We start from the raw sequence: 15,581 nt of genomic DNA, 5'->3' as shown, positions 1-15,581 counted from the left end.
GGTGTGGCCGAGAAGGCTGGGCCCTGTGTTCTGGGACAGGGCACCCACAGGCTCAGTGACAAGCAGTCTTGGGAGCAAGCCAGGGCCCCAGGGCAAGCCCCTGCCCACTCCCCCCAGCCCACCCCTGAGCTGAGCAGTCTGAGGGAGGGAGGAGAGGGGTAGAGAGACCCCTGCAGGGTCTGCGGCATGGGGCTGGGCCCCTCTTCCCTCCGCTCTGCAGTCGCGGGCACCTGCTGCCAGCAGAGCTGGTCAGCAGTTGGTTAGGGCGTCCCCTCTATGCCCCTACCCCCTCCCCCATGGCCTGCGGGAGGGGGCTTCTGAGGGAGGAGCCCCCTCCTGCAGGCAGAGCCAAGGCTGCTCCACCCCAGGTGGTGGACGCCTGTCAGCTGCTTCCTGAGGGTCAGCACTCCTGTGGGGGAGGCAGCACCTGGGACTGCACCTTCACCCCCACCCCGCAGCCGTGATGACCAGTCTGAGGGAGACACGAGCAGGAGGCCACTTGCTTGGGAAGGGTGGGATCAAGCTTCCAGAACTGGGCAGTTGGAATTCCTTCTACATCCTCACCCGGTGGTGCTGCCTGTGGCATCCTCGCAGACTCCGACCAGCTCATGGAGGGGTGTGGCTTCCCCTGGCCTCTGGGTGGCCCCGCGGGGAGCAGCTGCCTTGGCCTCCTACGTGGGCCACCTCTTGGGGAGGCTGTGTCAGCAGCACAGTGCCCAGGAACCTGGCCCAGAGCCAGAGGCCAAGGACTGTGGCCACGGGGTTCTCCTGTGTGCCTGGGAAGCCTGGGAGGGAGAATCGATGGCTCGGCTGAGGGTGGGCCCAAGGGAGGGCTAGGAGCACCACCTGTCACCTACGAGGAGGTGGAGCAGAGGGAGTGCAAGCACGTGGGCATGCCTGTGTCACACGCATGTGTTCATGCATGCTGTGTGCACGCGTGTCCTGTGCGCCTGTGAGCACGCGGGCATGTGTCGTGTGGGCATGCCCATGTGTCACATGTATGTGTCGTGTGTGCATGTGAACATGGCGTGGGCGTGCCGTGTGGTGGGACGGCACAGAAGGGCTCCTTGCCCACTCAGCCCTCCACTGCCCCTTCGCGTCCTGTGAGGCTCTGCAAGCAGAGGCCAGGCCTGGGGTGCACTCCAGGAAGGGCTGAGCAGCCCTGGGGGGCCTGGCCTTCTCCCCAGCACCCTCTGAGGTCAGTGAGAGGAGGTTGGGAGACACCTGCCTTCGTGGGCCTCCAGCTTTGTCCCCAGCAGCCCTCAGCCTCCTTAGGGCCAGTGCTGCTGCAGTCGCTGGTGGAGATACATGGGGACTGGAGCCCTGTTCTCACCTCTGTGCAACTGTCTCCTGCCTCTCCCCCTCCCTCCCTCCCTCCCTCTCCCTCTCCCTCTCCCTCTCCCTCCCTCCCTCTCCCTCTCCCTCTCCCTCCCTCCCTCTTTCTCTCCCTCTCTCTCTCTCCCTCCCTCTCGCCCTCCCTCCTCTCTCTCTCCTGTGTCTGTCTCTGTTTTTCCTCCCCTCTATCTCATTCTCTTTTTTAAGAGGTTATTTATTCATTTGAAAGGCAGCGAGAGAGAGATTGATCTTTTGATTGCTGGTTCACTCCCTAAAAAGGCCACGCAGCTGGGACTGGGCCAGGCTGAAGCCAGGAACTCCGTCCGTGGGTGGCAGGGGCCCAAGCTCCTGGGTCATCGCCCACTGCCTTCACAGGTGCATTAGCAGGGAGCTGGATGGGAAGTGGAGCAGCCGGGACTCGAGCCAGTGCTGTGCCGACGCCGGCCCTGGTTATCTCGTTCTGGATATTGGCAGTGCAGGTGTTTTTACCCATCTCGGAGAAACAGACCAGGAGGAGTCGGCCAAAGTCACGTGACCGCCATCCACTCTGGTGCTGTGCCCTGAGCCCCAGCTGCCGGGGCGGACCCAGGCAAGGAGCTCCAGGTGGTCTGCTGGCTCCAGCGAGGGCCCAGGGTGGTGGTGAGATGGGGACGGCTGGAGTGGGGGGCCCTGGCTGCTAACTCAGCCCCAGGAAGGACCTCCCTCTTTCCCCTCCATTCCTGAAGGAGTGAGCCACCAGCTAGCCCACAGGGCTGGAAGACGCCAGAGGGGCGCGTCTGGGCGGTGGAAGCTGCCCACCCGGTACGGAGGCCCCTGTCTTCCTGAGCCCGGGGGCGGGGGCGGTGGTTTGGCTTCGTCCTGACTGGGCCTTGTCCTCCGAGGCTGGCAGGACTCCCGTGCTGGCCTCACTCAGGGCTCCAGGCTGGAGCCAAGTCAGCGTCCACCCGGGCTTGGCCCAGATGCTGGACCCTTCAGGCCCTGGGCTGAGGCCCATCCTGGTGGTACCCGGGGAGGGGCTGGTGACCGTGGCACGGGGGTGGCGGCCAGCACCCCTCCCAGGATGATGAAGCTGGGCACTGTGAGAAGCGAGTCTGACTCACCACCTCCCCTGCCTGGGGCCCTGGGGTGGGAGCAGAGGTGGCAGATGCGACCCGAGGACGGGGACGCAGCCCAGTGAGCCTGGGCTGCGGCACGAGGCCGAGCTCTGTGCGGGGAGTGTGGGCTTCCAGCCGCTCGTGTGTGTGGACCAGGGAGCCTGGCCCTCGGGGCTGGCCCTGCCCCAGCAGGCTACCCACTGCCCTAGTTTTCCTTGCGGGGTGTGAGTTGTGGGCCGCTGAACGGAGAACGCTGGTGGTGAGGGCAGCTTGGTGCTGGGCTGTGCTGGCAGCAGCCCCAGGAAAGGGTCCTGTTGACCAGAGCAGGGGGCAGCTCAGGTGGGGCCCAGAGGTGGACGGTGGTGGGCTCCGCAGCCATGTGACCCAGCACCACATGTGTTTGGGGCTGGTTTCCCGCTCATGGTGTCAGTGGCTCAGGCAGCTCGGGAGGCCTCTTCCCTGCTGGGGGTGGCCTCCAGCCAGCCCTGGTGTCGTGGTCAACTGCAAGCAATTGTATTAGCAAGGTCCTCAGAGTTGCTGTCCCTAAACACTGGCCCCTGTGGCCTGCCTGAATGTGACCCTGCCTGCCTGCTATGCGCATTCTGGCTGGCTGGGAGTGGGAGGTTCAGATGGCCACTGCCGAGGGGACCCCAGTGGTCACCTGCAGGGCCCACCCTGGGCGAGGGCATTAGAGGAGGGTTAACAGCACTGCCAGGGGTGACGTGGAGAGTGGTCCCACCAGGAGAGCACAGGGCGCCCCAGGTGGGAGTCGGGGGGAGGGCCACGCTCAGGTGGACCTATGGCCACGGGGCTGGGCAGCCGTCTTGGTTCCCTTCCAGTGTGGGTGATCCCATCGGGGGAGCACCCGGCCCAGGGCTGGAGTCTGTGCTGCTCCCCAGGGCAGAGCTCAGCTCCTGGGGCCACAGCCACACCCGAGACAGGCGCCAGCCCGGGGAGTGGACAGTGCCGCCCATGAAGGGCCGGAGGACACTGAGCGCACGTCTGAGGTCTGGACTCCTTCCCCGACGTCTCCGGGAGCCAGGGCGGAGACCCCAGTGCTGTCTCAGTCGGCCTGGGGGTCCATGGGGTTCCCTGACCGTCCTGCTGAGTCAGCCAGCCCTGCTCTGACAAACATGCCTGGCTCGTGCGCTGACTCATCATGATAAGTGAGGTTTACAGATGCTGGGGAAACTGAGGCACAGAGGTGCCTGGCTGGGGAGCAGCACAGCTGGCGTGAGCCCCAGGAGCGCCCCGCATGCCCCCGCAGGACCACGTCACCTCGGAGTCTCGGGTCCACAGTGGGACTCGCTCACGGCTGCTTGGCGAGGAAGGAGGCAGAGCCCCCAACCTGCTGCTGGGCAAGTTTGTCAGGCAGGGCCGTCGGCATCGCAGCCGCCTCCTCTATGAGGCAGAGCGGCCTGGCCGGCCAGCACACCTGGGGCCAGGGCTGGCCGGTGCCTCCCATCGGGCCTGGCTCCTGGCTGGCCCCAGGCGTGTCTCCGTCACCACCTCTCCCCTGGCTGTCTCCCTGAGCCACCTCATCGCTATCTGCTCCTGCAAAGCTGGGGGTTTGAGGAGTGCAGTGGTCGCCTCATTTCGCAACCGCTGCTGGGCAGCGTGAAGCAGATCCGCACAGGTGGCGCAAGTGCGGGCAGGTGGCTCCTCTGGGAACCAAGACACTTGGGATGGTGCTGAGTCAGAAGCTGTGGGTGGCAGTGCTCCCCAGTGTGCACACAATGCGGCTATAAATAGCTTGCTGTGAGAACACAGCTCCAGGGTGCACACCCAGCCCTTTGTGCCATAGCGTGGGGCTGACCATACCCGCCCCCGTACCCCCTCGCGCCCATGGCCCCGGCGGTGGCTCTGCTGACCCTCCCTCCTGTGGGTGCCCGCCCTCCTGCCCGCATCGCGCCCTAGCTCTTGTGCTGAGCAGTGGGGAGCCTTGTTCCCGGTTTGCAGTCTAGCAGGTGGCCTCGCGGGAGGACCTCGGGCCGCGGGGGCTGCCCTTAGAAGTCAGTGTCCGGGGAGGGCTTCCGTGCCAGCCCCAGTGCCGCGCCACATGCTCCGCCTGCTTTCTGTCGCTGTGGGCTCCTTCAGCCGTTCCAGCCTCACCAGATGCCCAGGCAAGGGCCCTCAGGTGCTGGACTGGGACCCCTCAGAGCTGTGGGACCGAAGTCCACCTCCTTACAAATGGCTCCCCTTGGGCTCTCAGCTGTGTGAGGCAGCTTCACCTCCTCCCCACCTGCAAATCTCCGCCTACCCACTGGGTCAGCACCTGGGACACTGTCCTGGCCTCTCCAGGGGCCAGGGCTGGGCTCTCGCTCTAGGGGTGCTCCCGTCCTCAGTGGTCCTTGGCGCCTGGGGACCCCACGTGTGGTCTCCACCCACCAGCCAGTGCCCAGCCTGGAAACATCAAAGGCCGGCGAGGGGGGACGTGTGTGTGGCGTCCCCCCCCCCCGACCCCGGGGCTGTCCTGGAGACGGTGTTCTCCCCTGGAACCTTGGGTGTCGGAAGCCGTGGGAGCAGCCCCTGCTCGCAGACTGGACACAAGGAGCGCTCGCCGGGGAGGAGGCCTGGAGGGAGAGGGGTATGAGGGAGGCTGGAAGGGCTGGGCCCCTGGCTCCCGGGAAAGGAAAGGGAGCCTCTTGCTCCACCCGGGAAGCCATGAGTGCCTGGAACAAGTAAAACCTGAGCTGCTGACTCAGTGAGAATCATGCATGTAACTCGAACTGACCCACGCGGGCACCGCGGCCACGGAGCCGCCCTGTGTCTGCCCCCACCAGCCTCCTGGCTGTCTTTGCAACCAACAGTCCCGCCCTTGCCCAGCCACCTGCTGGCTGTCACATCTGGAGCCCGTGGCAGCGGGAGTGGCGAGGTGAGGCCCACCTGCGACCCGTGGGACGTAGGGAGTGTTTGAGGGCAGTGCCTGTGGCCGCTTCCTGGGGGTGTCCCTGCCTTGTCCCAAGCTCCGCAGCTGTGCTGTGTGACCCACTTTCCTGCCCCCGCAGCTGGCCTGACGTGTTCCCGACCTGGCGGGGCCTGCCTGCCCTCTCACCTCGCCTGTGGCCTCACTGCAGCTGCCTCGGGGCTCCGCCTCTGCCCCATGGCTCCACCCATGGTCCCTCCCTCGGCTTCTCCTGCGAGGAGCTGGAGACACCAGATCCACAGGTCCCAGTGGAGCCGCCGGGACTCGAGGCTCACCCAGGGCTGTGGCGCTCTGCTCCCCGGCAGTCACCCCGTGCGGCCTCCTGTGGGCACCATGAGGGCCTCTGTCCCGCTGGTGGTGGCCATGCTCTGCGGCCTGGCCTGGGCAGGTGAGTCGCTCCCTGTGGACACGGCACCGGGGCAAGGGTCTGCCCTGAGGAAGAGCTGGGGAGCTGGGCGGGGATGGAGGAGGGGGTCGGGCAGGTGGGGGCGCGGCCCCCACCTCACACCTTGGCCGGTCATCCCAAGTGTTTCTTCGAGACTTTCTTTTTTAAAGATTTATTTATGTGAAAGGCAGAGTTGAGAGGCAGAGAGAGAAAGATCCTCTATCTGCTGGTTCACTCCCAAAATGTCTGCAACAGCTGCGGCTAGGTTCACGCAAAGCCTGGAGCCAAGAACTTCATCCGGGTCTCCCGCGTGGGTGCAGGGACCCAAGCACTTCGGCCACCTCCCACTGCTTTCCCAGGCGCATTAGCAGGGAGCTGGATCAGAAGAGAAACAGCTGGGACTCGAACCGGCGCCCATATAGGCTGCCGGCGCCACAGACAGTGGTTTTGATCTCACCGAGGTTTGGTTTTCTGCGGTTGCTGCATGAAAGGAGCTGGGTTCCGGTGGCCTGGCTGTGGGTCACTCTGCCCAGGGGTGGAGGTGGTCCAGGATGTGACCCTCCCCTGGGAAAGGCCTTAGCAGGCAGGCAGGCACAGGAGACGAAAGGCCCGACTAGGAGGGGCCCTGTCCCATCTGGGGCAGGGTGTCTGTCCCCGTACCCTGGTTGAGGGGTAGAGGATGGCGTGGTGGGCAGTTTCTAGTGATGAGGGGGCGGGGCAGCCCAGTGACAGTGGCGGTGGCTGGTTGGGAGCGGGCAGCACCCAGGCTGGGAGCTGGGCTGAGGGGTCCAGGCAGATCCCTCCTCTGCCCATCCCGAGCTGACCCTCTGTGGGGCCCCGGAGGCACGCGCAGCACTGGAACTTGACCTTGAGCTATGAGGCCTGCAGACTCCATCCTTCCCAGTCACGCTGTGGGATGTGATCCCCAAGTGGAAAATCTTTATAAGGGGTGCTGAGGCCCCTATCAAGACACAGCTCTGGCAAGAGCAGGGTGAGCTCGGGGGGTGGCACCGAACTCTGCTCAGGGGGCACTGAGACCTGTGTCCCTGGGGATGTCCCTGAGAGCCAGGGAGCGGGGGAGTTGCTGTGGGATTAGGGGAAGTGAGAGCCGACTGGGTGGGGTCTCCGATGCGGCAGAGGCTCTGTTCTGTATGCTCTGCCAGCCAGCGCCCCAGAGCTGAGCTGCAAGACTGAGTCCTGTGGGGTCCCGGCCAGTCTCTGGTCTGTGCCTCTGAGCTGGACGTGCTGGGGACCTTGTTCCAGGGTCGAGGGTCAGGAGGTGGGGCAAGGCGCAGCTCCTTGGTGACTAGGTCTCCATGGAGACCGCATCGCTTGAGAGAGCACCGGGATGCTTAGTCCACCCAGCCTGAGACCTGGATCTGTAGACAGCCAGTGTGGACCCGAGAAGAGGCTCTGGCACCAGGTGGACAAAGACGACTGTGGGGGAGGAAGTCAGAGAGGGGCCGGGGGCAGGCGAGCCGTGGTTCCTGGGGCACCATGGGGGGCGGGGCACAGCCCCTGTGTTCGTGGGAGGCACAGGGTGGGGAACCTGAGTGGGGACCCCAGAATGCACAGCCAGGCGCCTGCCTCCCAGGAGACGTCCCTCCCAGCCTGCCCTGCACCCTCCCATCCCTTGGCCACCTTGAAGCAGACAAGTCTGCCGGGGAGCGTTGAGACCCCTGGCCTGGGCTCCTCCTGGGGCTTCGGTGCTTGAACTGAGGTGAAAAATCCACTCAGCCTCGGCCAGCGGGCTCTGAGCGCCACGGCCGCCCACGGCGGTGCCAGCTGCTGGAGGGAAGCAAGTGCTTTCCTTGGCCTCCACTCTCCTGGCCCTTTAAAACACTGTCCTCTTTGCCCGGACTTTCTGCCGCTGGTCCCGGGTGTCCTGCCAGGCCGGCCGAGCAGGCAGCTGACAGGCCCCCTGCAGGACTCTGCCATTCAGGCTCCCAGGAGCTCAACTTAAGATGCCAGAAAGGCTCTTCTGGGCTCGCAGGGACAAGTGGGGCCAGTCCATGTGACCGTGCCCTGGCCACCGAGGAGGCTGTGCCCGCAGCGAGGAGGCACCTCGGGACTGGGCGGGCTGGCCCAGCACCTCTCCTACTGGGACCACACGGGCCAGCAGCCCGGGGCAGGGTGGTGCTGCCGTCTGAACCCTCACCTCCGTGTGGTCCTCACACAGACCCACGCGGCTGACACTGAGCGGCCCTTGACAAACACTGGCTCATTTAGCTCCCATCAATATTCTGCGAGATAGGCTGCCTTAATCTCCCACCTGTCCAGATAAGGGAACGAGGCCCCGCAGGTGAAGCCACCTGGGCGAGAACCTGACGCTGGGAAGCTGCAGGACCAGAATCCCGGCCACAGCGGCTCCTCCCCTCCCCGCGGTGCCTGCCCCGTACACTGTGGGGAAGCCCTAACCCCAGTCGGGTCTCCCCAGATCCGCATTTGCATTGAGGGCCAGCTTTGAGGTACCTGGGTGGAATCAGCAGCTCCCAGGCTACTTTGAGCCAACCTGGCATTATTCCTCCTCTCCTGGCCCTGACACTTCCTCCAGCTTGGGTGTTGCCTTCAGTCCAACCCCAGCCCTCCCCAGACTTCTTTTGGCAGATGTAATGTGTTCGAATCCTGTGCTCTCAATCCCAGCCCAAGCACACCCAGCCCTGGTCCAAATCAGCCTTTGGTTGCTGGTGCTGTCAGTTGACTCTGACACTGACCTTGTCACAGCCTCGGACCCCTGCCTGGGAAGAGAGCGCTCAGAGCCCAGCGCGCGGTGCCAGCCTGGCTGCCCCTGCCTTTGCTGGGGAGGGCATCGTGGGGCTTGCGGAGGGCCTATGACCTTTGTGGCACTGCTCCCCGATCCTTGGCACCCCGATCCTTGGCGCCCTCAGGATGACGACTGCTCCTGCCCGCCCTTCGGTCGGGTAGCCGGTCCTGCTCCCACGTCAGCTCCCACCTGCGCACAGGGAGACCGGGTGTGGAGGACAAGTCCCCAGAGAGCACCGGTGAGGGGGGCTGATGCAGCCAGGGGCAGGAGCAGCAGCAGCAGCGCCCTCTGCAGGCAGCCACCGACCTCCCCTTTCTTCAGCCTGCTCACGTTCTAAAGACCTGGACATTCTCACGCAAAAAACGCAGGTTTCTCTTGCCAGTGCCCCAAGGAAACCGGGCTGGCGCCAGGGACTCAGGTACTTGGGAGAAGCTGCTGGTTTGACACAGGGCTTTGCCAGGCCTCCTCCTGCACGCAGCTTCCACCCGGCCCGTCAGACCGCCAGGCTGGCATCTCGCCTCTTCACTTCTGAGTTTCAAATCTGTGGCTCAAAACCTCTTTTCCGTAGAAAACAATGGCCCAACCAGAGGCTGGGACCTCAGCCGGCCAGCTCATGTGAGCCTGTGTGACACCAGTGGGGTCTGAACAACAGAGCCCTGGGGAAGCCTGGACTAGAGGAAGGGGGGCCGGTGTCTGCTGGGGGCAGCCGTTCTGGGGCAGCAACCCAGAGATTTGGAATCGGTTGTCACCGGCTGTTTCCATGGTGACTGGGGGTGACTCCCCCGTGTGAGTCCTCAGGAGCCTCCTGTCCTCTTCCTCCCTCGAGCCGCTCTCTGCCCCCTGCTGCGTCACTCAGCACTCAGCTTAAAGGGCCGGGGGATGCCCTCCCCACTGGCCATCATGTGGCTGTGTCCCCCAGCAGTCCCTGGGCCACAGCTCTTCTCCCTGAGAATTCGCCCCCACCTGAGGGCTCACTCCCAAGGCAGAGCACACCACCGGGTGGTTTCTCTGGGGAAGTGACTCCACCAGCAGCCTCCGCCCTCCATCTGCTCCCGGTGGGTCCTTGCTCCCAAGGCACATGTCCCCGCTGAGGCCCTCGGGACGGTTGTGGTTTTGTTTCTCGTCGGCAGGTGGAGAGTCCACCGACGAGTTGGAGCCATTTCTGGGACTGGAGGAGGAGCCGGGTGTGGACACTGCCAGCAGTGAGCCTGCTCCCTTGCAGGGGAACCGGGATCAGAGCGGGTGGCCTGAGCCAGGCAGGGGCCCAGGGGTCAGGAGGTGGCGTGGGCATCGGGAAGGCTGTCCCGGGAAGCAGGGGGCTGGTGGGGAGGGGCAGGGCCTCGGCGCACGGCGCACGGTGCACGCTCTCCCCGCAGGCCTGTACTCCGCACCTGGCTCCTGCCAGGGCCGCTGCCGCGAAGCCTTTGACAGACACCAGCCCTGCCACTGCGACGCCCGCTGCCGGGGCTTTGGGAACTGCTGTGAGGATTTCCACAGCCTGTGCGACCACCACGGTCAGTCTGCCCCCGGCACGGCCCGAGCCCGAGGCGTTCGGGAGGGCAGCAGCTCCCAGGGAGTGGCCCGGGAGCTGAGGCCTGCAGACCACAGCCGCAGCCCTGGGGTTGGGAGGCTGGGCGTGGCGTGCCGTGGGCCTCCTGGGGCCTCTGACCCTGTCCCCCGGCACCCCCAGAGGGCTTCTCCCGCAGCAGCAACGCCATTACCGGAGAGGAGCTCCGGCACATCTCGGAGCGGATCTACAGGGCAGACACCAACAAGGCCGGGAAGGAAGACGTCGTGCTCAACAGCCAGAACTGCATCTCCCCGTCGGAGACTGGGGACCGAGTGGACCGCTGCCCCGAGCCGTGAGCGCCCCCCGTCACTGCCCCAGCGGCTGGCGGGCCCGGGGAGGGAGTGACACGGGAAGGCGTCTGTGGAGGGTCGGCCGGGCCGGGGAGGGGGGCTGAGCTTCCACGGTGCGGAGCAAAGACAACAGCCCCACGGGCAGCAGAGCTCCCAGCGCCCCCAGCGGCCCCCCTGGAGGGTCTGCGCCCCTTCCGGCCTCACTGGGTCGTCCCACCTGCCCCAGGCTCTTCAGCTATGTCAACGAGAAGCTCTTCTCCAAACCCACGTATGCGGCCTTCATCCGGCTCCTCAACAACTACCAGCCGGCCACAGGCCACCCGGAGCACGTGGGCGCCCAGCAGGTGGCCGAGCAGCAAGCCTTTCTGAGCGAGGTCATGAAGACGGCCGTCATGAGGGAGCTCTCCAGCTTCCTCCTCCAGCAGAGTGAGCGCGCGTGGGGTCGCAGGGCAGGCACAGCTGGGGGGGATCACTCATCTTCTGTGGCTCCGCCCGGCCTCAGGCTGGGGGTCCCCAGCAGGTCCCTGAGCCTCCCCCACCCCAGGGCACCGCACCAGGCAGGTGGAGCCCCCTCCCCTCTGTTCCTGACTCCTGAGCCGGGTCCAGGGATGGGTTGGGTGCTGGAGAAAATGCAACAGACAACCCAGGGAGGCTGGCATTGGTGTTGGGGCCTGCAGAGTCCCAGGGCTCTCTGTTCAGGTCTCCCAGGGTCTCCACTACCCAGAGCCGCCACAGTCCAGCTGAGGCACCTCGTGGGGTAATGGCAGCGCTCTGCTTTAGGGAGAGCCAGGGCCACGCTCGGGATCTCCTGGGCACAGGGCAGTCCTGGGCTGCCCCCTGGTGTTCGCCTGGTGGCAAGCGCAGGAGAGAGGTGGCAGAGCTGTGGGAGCCAGGCTGTCTCCTCATCTCCCCTGTCACTCTGGGCAAGCGTTCTGGCTCTGCACACAGATGACACGGTGGACCCAGACACCGAGTCTCATCTCTGCTTGGCTGAGGGCTTCCCCACCCCCTCAGAGCCCCTCTGCTCTGGTGCTGCAGGTGTGAGGTCCTCAGTGCCCTCCCTCCTGTCCATGCGCCCCTCTGCACCTGCAGTCCCCTGCACAGGAGGGTTCCCCCAGCCCCCTGCCACCTTCCTGGAGAAGCCTTTGTGAGCCTCCTCTAAAACACCCCGTCTGGTGGGCTCCGTGCTGCTGGGGCAGCTCCGCGGGCCTCGAGGGCTGCACCTGGCGAGGGCTTCTTGCTGGGGCATCCCACAGCGGGATGGTGGGGAACAGAGAGAGTGCAAGAGAGTCAGAGACAGAGATGGATGGCGGGGAACAGAGAGAGTGAGAGAGTCAGAGACAGAGAGACAGAGGCCCAGGGAGAAAGAGGGACAGACATAGCAGGAGAAATAAAGGCAGAGACACAGAGGGGGAGCGAGGGAGAGAGGGAGAGGCAGAAGGGGCCAGACTGGCCCTGTGGAAGGGTTCCACCTCTCTGGTGATGGCAGCAGCCCCCAGGTGAGGCCCTCGTGGCCTGGTCACTGCCCAGCCGTCTGCTCTCAACACTGCCATGCGGGGAGTACGGCTGCTGGGGAGCTGCCCGGCGCACAGCATCCCCACCTCCATCACCTGCTCTGTCCTCCCGCTGCCCTGCCATGTCCTCCCGGCTGCCCTCAGGCTGTCTGCCCGCTGCCTGCTTGTTCCTCAGCCTTTAGCTTGGGCCTGCACAGTAGGACCACTGACTGCCGCTGAAGGGCCAGCAGGACGTGTGTGGGCCTGAACCTGGTGCCTCTTGGCCAGGGCAGGTAGCTCTTCCCTGCCACCCAGACCCGGCCCCCATGTGCCCCCACAGACCGCTACGGCTCAGAGCAAGAGTTTGTGGAGGACTTGCAGAACATGTGGTTCGGGCTCTACTCACGTGGTGGCGAGGAGAGGGACTCCAGTGGCTTTGAACACGTCTTCTCAGGTGGGCGCTCGCTCACTGGTCGCAGGGACATGTCCACTCCCAGGCCGGGAGGGCGGGTCTGAGAGGCCACTGTGTGGGTCAGTCTCCCCCAGAGGATCTCAGGGTTCATCCGGGATGGCCACCTTTCCCTCACTGCCCCACCCGCCGGGAGGAGGTTCCCCAGTGGCCACCAGGGCAGCCCAGGGTTGGACCCTCCCAAGGGCCGGAGCTGAAATGGAGGGGGGTGTGTGAGAGTGCTCACGGGCTGGGCAGAGGGATGTTCTGGACTCAGGAGATGGCAGAAGGGAGGCAGCTGCGGCGGGGGTGGTGGGGAGGGGCCTGGGGAGGGGCAGGGTCACCCTCCTTGGTCTCTCTTACAGGGGAGGTCAAGAAAGGCAAGGTCACGGGCTTCCACAACTGGATCCGCTTCTACCTGCAGGAGAAGGAGGGCCTGGTTGACTATTACAGCTACGTGTACGATGGGCCTGTGAGTGCCCGGGTCCCGCCCTCGCTCTGCCTTCCGCCAGACGGCCCCCTCCCTGACCTGCAGAGAGCAGGTGCCAGGCCAGGATGCTGGCTTCCCTCCAAATGCAGGCCACAGCGGGGGTGGGAGGCACAGCCAAGGGAGCCTCCTCAAGGGGGAGATGCAAAGACCCCCGCCCCTGACGGGCCCTCAGTGGACCCTGTCTGAGTGCTGCTGGCTGGCACCTGCCCGGCTCCCCAGCCGTCTCCGGACGCCCTGGTGCCCTCTCTCCACAGTGGGATTCGTACCCTGACGTGTTGGCCATGCAGTTCAGCTGGGACGGCTTCTACAAGGAGGTGGGCTCGGCCTTCATCGGCAGCAGCCCCGAGTTTGAGTTTGCCCTCTACTCGCTGTGTTTCATCGCCAGGCCCGGCAGAGTGTAAGTGCTGCAGAGGGGGGAGCCCCGGGCTGGGGACAGGGCAGGCGCTGGCCTCGGCTGCATGCTGAAGTCAGCTGTTGGGGTCGAGCCGGCAGCTTTAGAAGGGAAACCTTTTTGGAAGGCAGAATGATAGACACAAACAGAGACAGAGACCTTTACCCGCTGGTTCCCTCCCCAGATGCCTACAACATCCAGGGCTGGGCCAGGCTGCAGCCAGGAGCCCAAGTCCTTGTTCCACGCTCCACTGCCTCCCAGGCACGGGAGCAGGGAGCTCAATCAGAAGCAGAGTGGCTGGGATTTGACCCAGGTGCTCTGATACAGTGTAGGGGTACAAGATCCCCCCGAAGTGGAACGCACCTGGGACGTGGGATATGAATGGAGCGGCCTGGGTTGTCTGCTGGGTCCCAGGGCTGTGTCGGGAACCCTCGGAGACCCAGGGGAACCCCAGGCCTCGGATGCCTGACCACTGAGAGACTCCGGGTCCTGCTCCCCCATAGCCCCGAACAAGCGTCTCACTGCTGCGGATTTCAGCTCTTGGCTTGGGGCTTCAGGGGCCTTAGACTGTTCCTCTGGCTGAGAAGGGAGTGATGTCCTTTAAGCAAACAGATTCTGGAAGGGCCCCTGTGCAAGGGGCTGGCAGCTGTGCTGCTGCAGTGACTCGGGCCCTGGGGACGCGTCTGCCAGCCGGGACCCAGGCAGAGCAAGGCCGTTCCTGTGACTTTGTGACCTCCCCCACAGGTGCCAGCTCAGTCTGGGTGGACACCCCCTGGCCATCCAGACCTACACCTGGGACAAGACCACGTACGGCCACGGCAGGAAGTACATCGCCACGGCCTACATCGTGTCTTCCACTCGGTAGCACTCCTGCCGCGCTGGGCTGGAGGGAGGGTGGGGGAGCGTGCCGGCCTGAGGCGCCCTGGACTGCAGAGGGGAGCCATTCGGACTCCAAAACCGTGATAGACACCCGTGACCCAGGAGTGCCACGTCGGGAGAGGGACGGGACGCCCCTGTGGAGATCAAGGGCCAGTCGCGAGCCTCGGCGGTGTCTGGAGCGTGGTGGCGCCGCGAGCCAGGGCTTCAGCCTCACCCACCTGGGGCTTCCCTTCACTGTGCAGGGTGGGCCCTGTCCCCTTCCAGCCCTGGTGACGCTGCGGCTCTCCCCTGCAAACGGGGCCTCGGAAGCCCGCAGCGGGCCTGGGTCTTCTCTAGGGTCAGGCGTCTCCCGGCAGGGCCCACACTGAGGGTCATGCTTCGTGTGGGAAGTGGACTGTGTGGGGGGTGGCCTGTTCCAGGCCCTCCCAGTGCCCACCCAGAAGCTTCTACCTGTGAGTGTTCAGTGCGGCTGCCGCCTGACGTTCTTGCTCCCAAGTCGGGTCCCCCCACCACATCAGTGTCACTGACATCATCATTTCCAGGCAGTCGGAGCAGCTCTAGAGTGGGAGACCAGGGAGGCTGGGGCGGGGCTGTGTCTCAGCCCCATTTCCTCCCAGCTCCAAGGGGAACAGGGGTTGTCCCACAGAGCCAAGTGGGAACGACAGGTTTCAGGGTTTGAGTCACCAAGGAAGGTCATTCAGGGAAACGTGATCTCTCCCTCCCTCCCTCTCTCTGTCTCTCTGTCTCTCTGTCTCTCTCTCTCTCTCTCTGCCCCCACCCAGGAGCATGGCTGGGGCTAGTGCTTTGGCCCCAAAGTCGTCTCTCTCTGGACCAGGGTTGGGGTGGGGGCGGCTTGCTCATGTTGTACCTGCAAAGCCAAGAGCAGGAGGGGTGCAGTACATGTGGCATGACAGTGGCAGGTGGCCCCCGGCCCCATGACCAGTGCCGGAGGGCGCGCTCCTGGGCAGCAGAAAGTGTGCAAGCTGGGAAGGCCATGCTCACGAGGCCCTTCAAGAATGCCCACCTGCAAACAGGTGGCTCAGGAAGACCAGGCCCAAGTCAGGCTCCTCCCCTGGGGCATTCACAGGCCCACAGCAGGGCAGGGACCCCTCTGCCCCACCTCTGGCAGAGCTCAGCGCTCCGTGGGCAGTCCCCAAAGTCACGTGTCCAGGGACCTATCCGGGATCTGTCACTTGCTGCTGTATGGACATGTCTCTTGATTATTCAGGTCCATTTGCTCTCTGGTAAAGTGCGATGCTATTACGACCCTTGTAAGTCCAGGAATGTGAAATGACACACCGGCCATTCTTCTCATCCGTCTCATTCATTCTTGTCCGTCTCACTCACCATATGGATTTCATTCTGCACCAGGAGATGCTTGCTGCCTCTGGGCCCCCAGCCTCAGCCTCCACCTGCTGGGGCCTCGGGGGTCTCCGGTAGACAGGAGGGAGGCAGAGGCGGGTGTGGGACAGACTGAGCCCCAGAGTCTGGGCAGACACAGTGGAGCCCCCACAGC

At 64.8% G+C, this 15,581-nt stretch overlaps 1 protein-coding gene across 4 annotated transcripts; it reads left to right on the top strand.

Moving 5' to 3' along the window:
* The first annotated feature begins 1,477 nt into the window (after nt 1-1,477).
* ENDOU (endonuclease, poly(U) specific) lies at nt 1,478-15,391 on the top strand. Of its 4 annotated transcripts, none has more exons than XM_089304072.1 (10): nt 1,478-1,938; nt 2,061-2,136; nt 5,438-5,743; nt 9,635-10,018; nt 10,195-10,366; nt 10,591-10,790; nt 12,198-12,311; nt 12,671-12,777; nt 13,050-13,192; nt 13,931-15,391. In XM_089304072.1, exons 3-10 carry the CDS (start codon nt 5,533-5,535, stop codon nt 14,049-14,051), a joined length of 1,452 nt encoding a protein of 483 aa, XP_089160198.1. In that variant the 5' UTR covers nt 1,478-1,938; nt 2,061-2,136; nt 5,438-5,532; the 3' UTR covers nt 14,052-15,391. The 4 variants fall into 4 exon arrangements, with proteins under 4 accessions (XP_089160198.1, XP_089160200.1, XP_089160197.1 ...); XM_089304074.1 differs by lacking the exons at nt 1,478-1,938; nt 2,061-2,136 and adding an exon at nt 4,731-5,304 and having other exon boundaries at nt 9,635-9,706; nt 9,881-10,018; XM_089304071.1 differs by lacking the exons at nt 1,478-1,938; nt 2,061-2,136 and adding an exon at nt 4,731-5,304.
* The last annotated feature ends 190 nt before the right edge of the window (nt 15,392-15,581 follow it).

The sequence above is a fragment of the Oryctolagus cuniculus genome, chromosome 9, assembly GCF_051225735.1.
Source record: "Oryctolagus cuniculus isolate XC-2025 breed Fujian yellow rabbit chromosome 9, ASM5122573v1, whole genome shotgun sequence".
Taxonomy (NCBI): domain Eukaryota; kingdom Metazoa; phylum Chordata; class Mammalia; order Lagomorpha; family Leporidae; genus Oryctolagus; species Oryctolagus cuniculus.
Note: the sequence above shows the minus strand (reverse complement) of the source record. Positions and strands in the feature narration are given on the sequence as shown.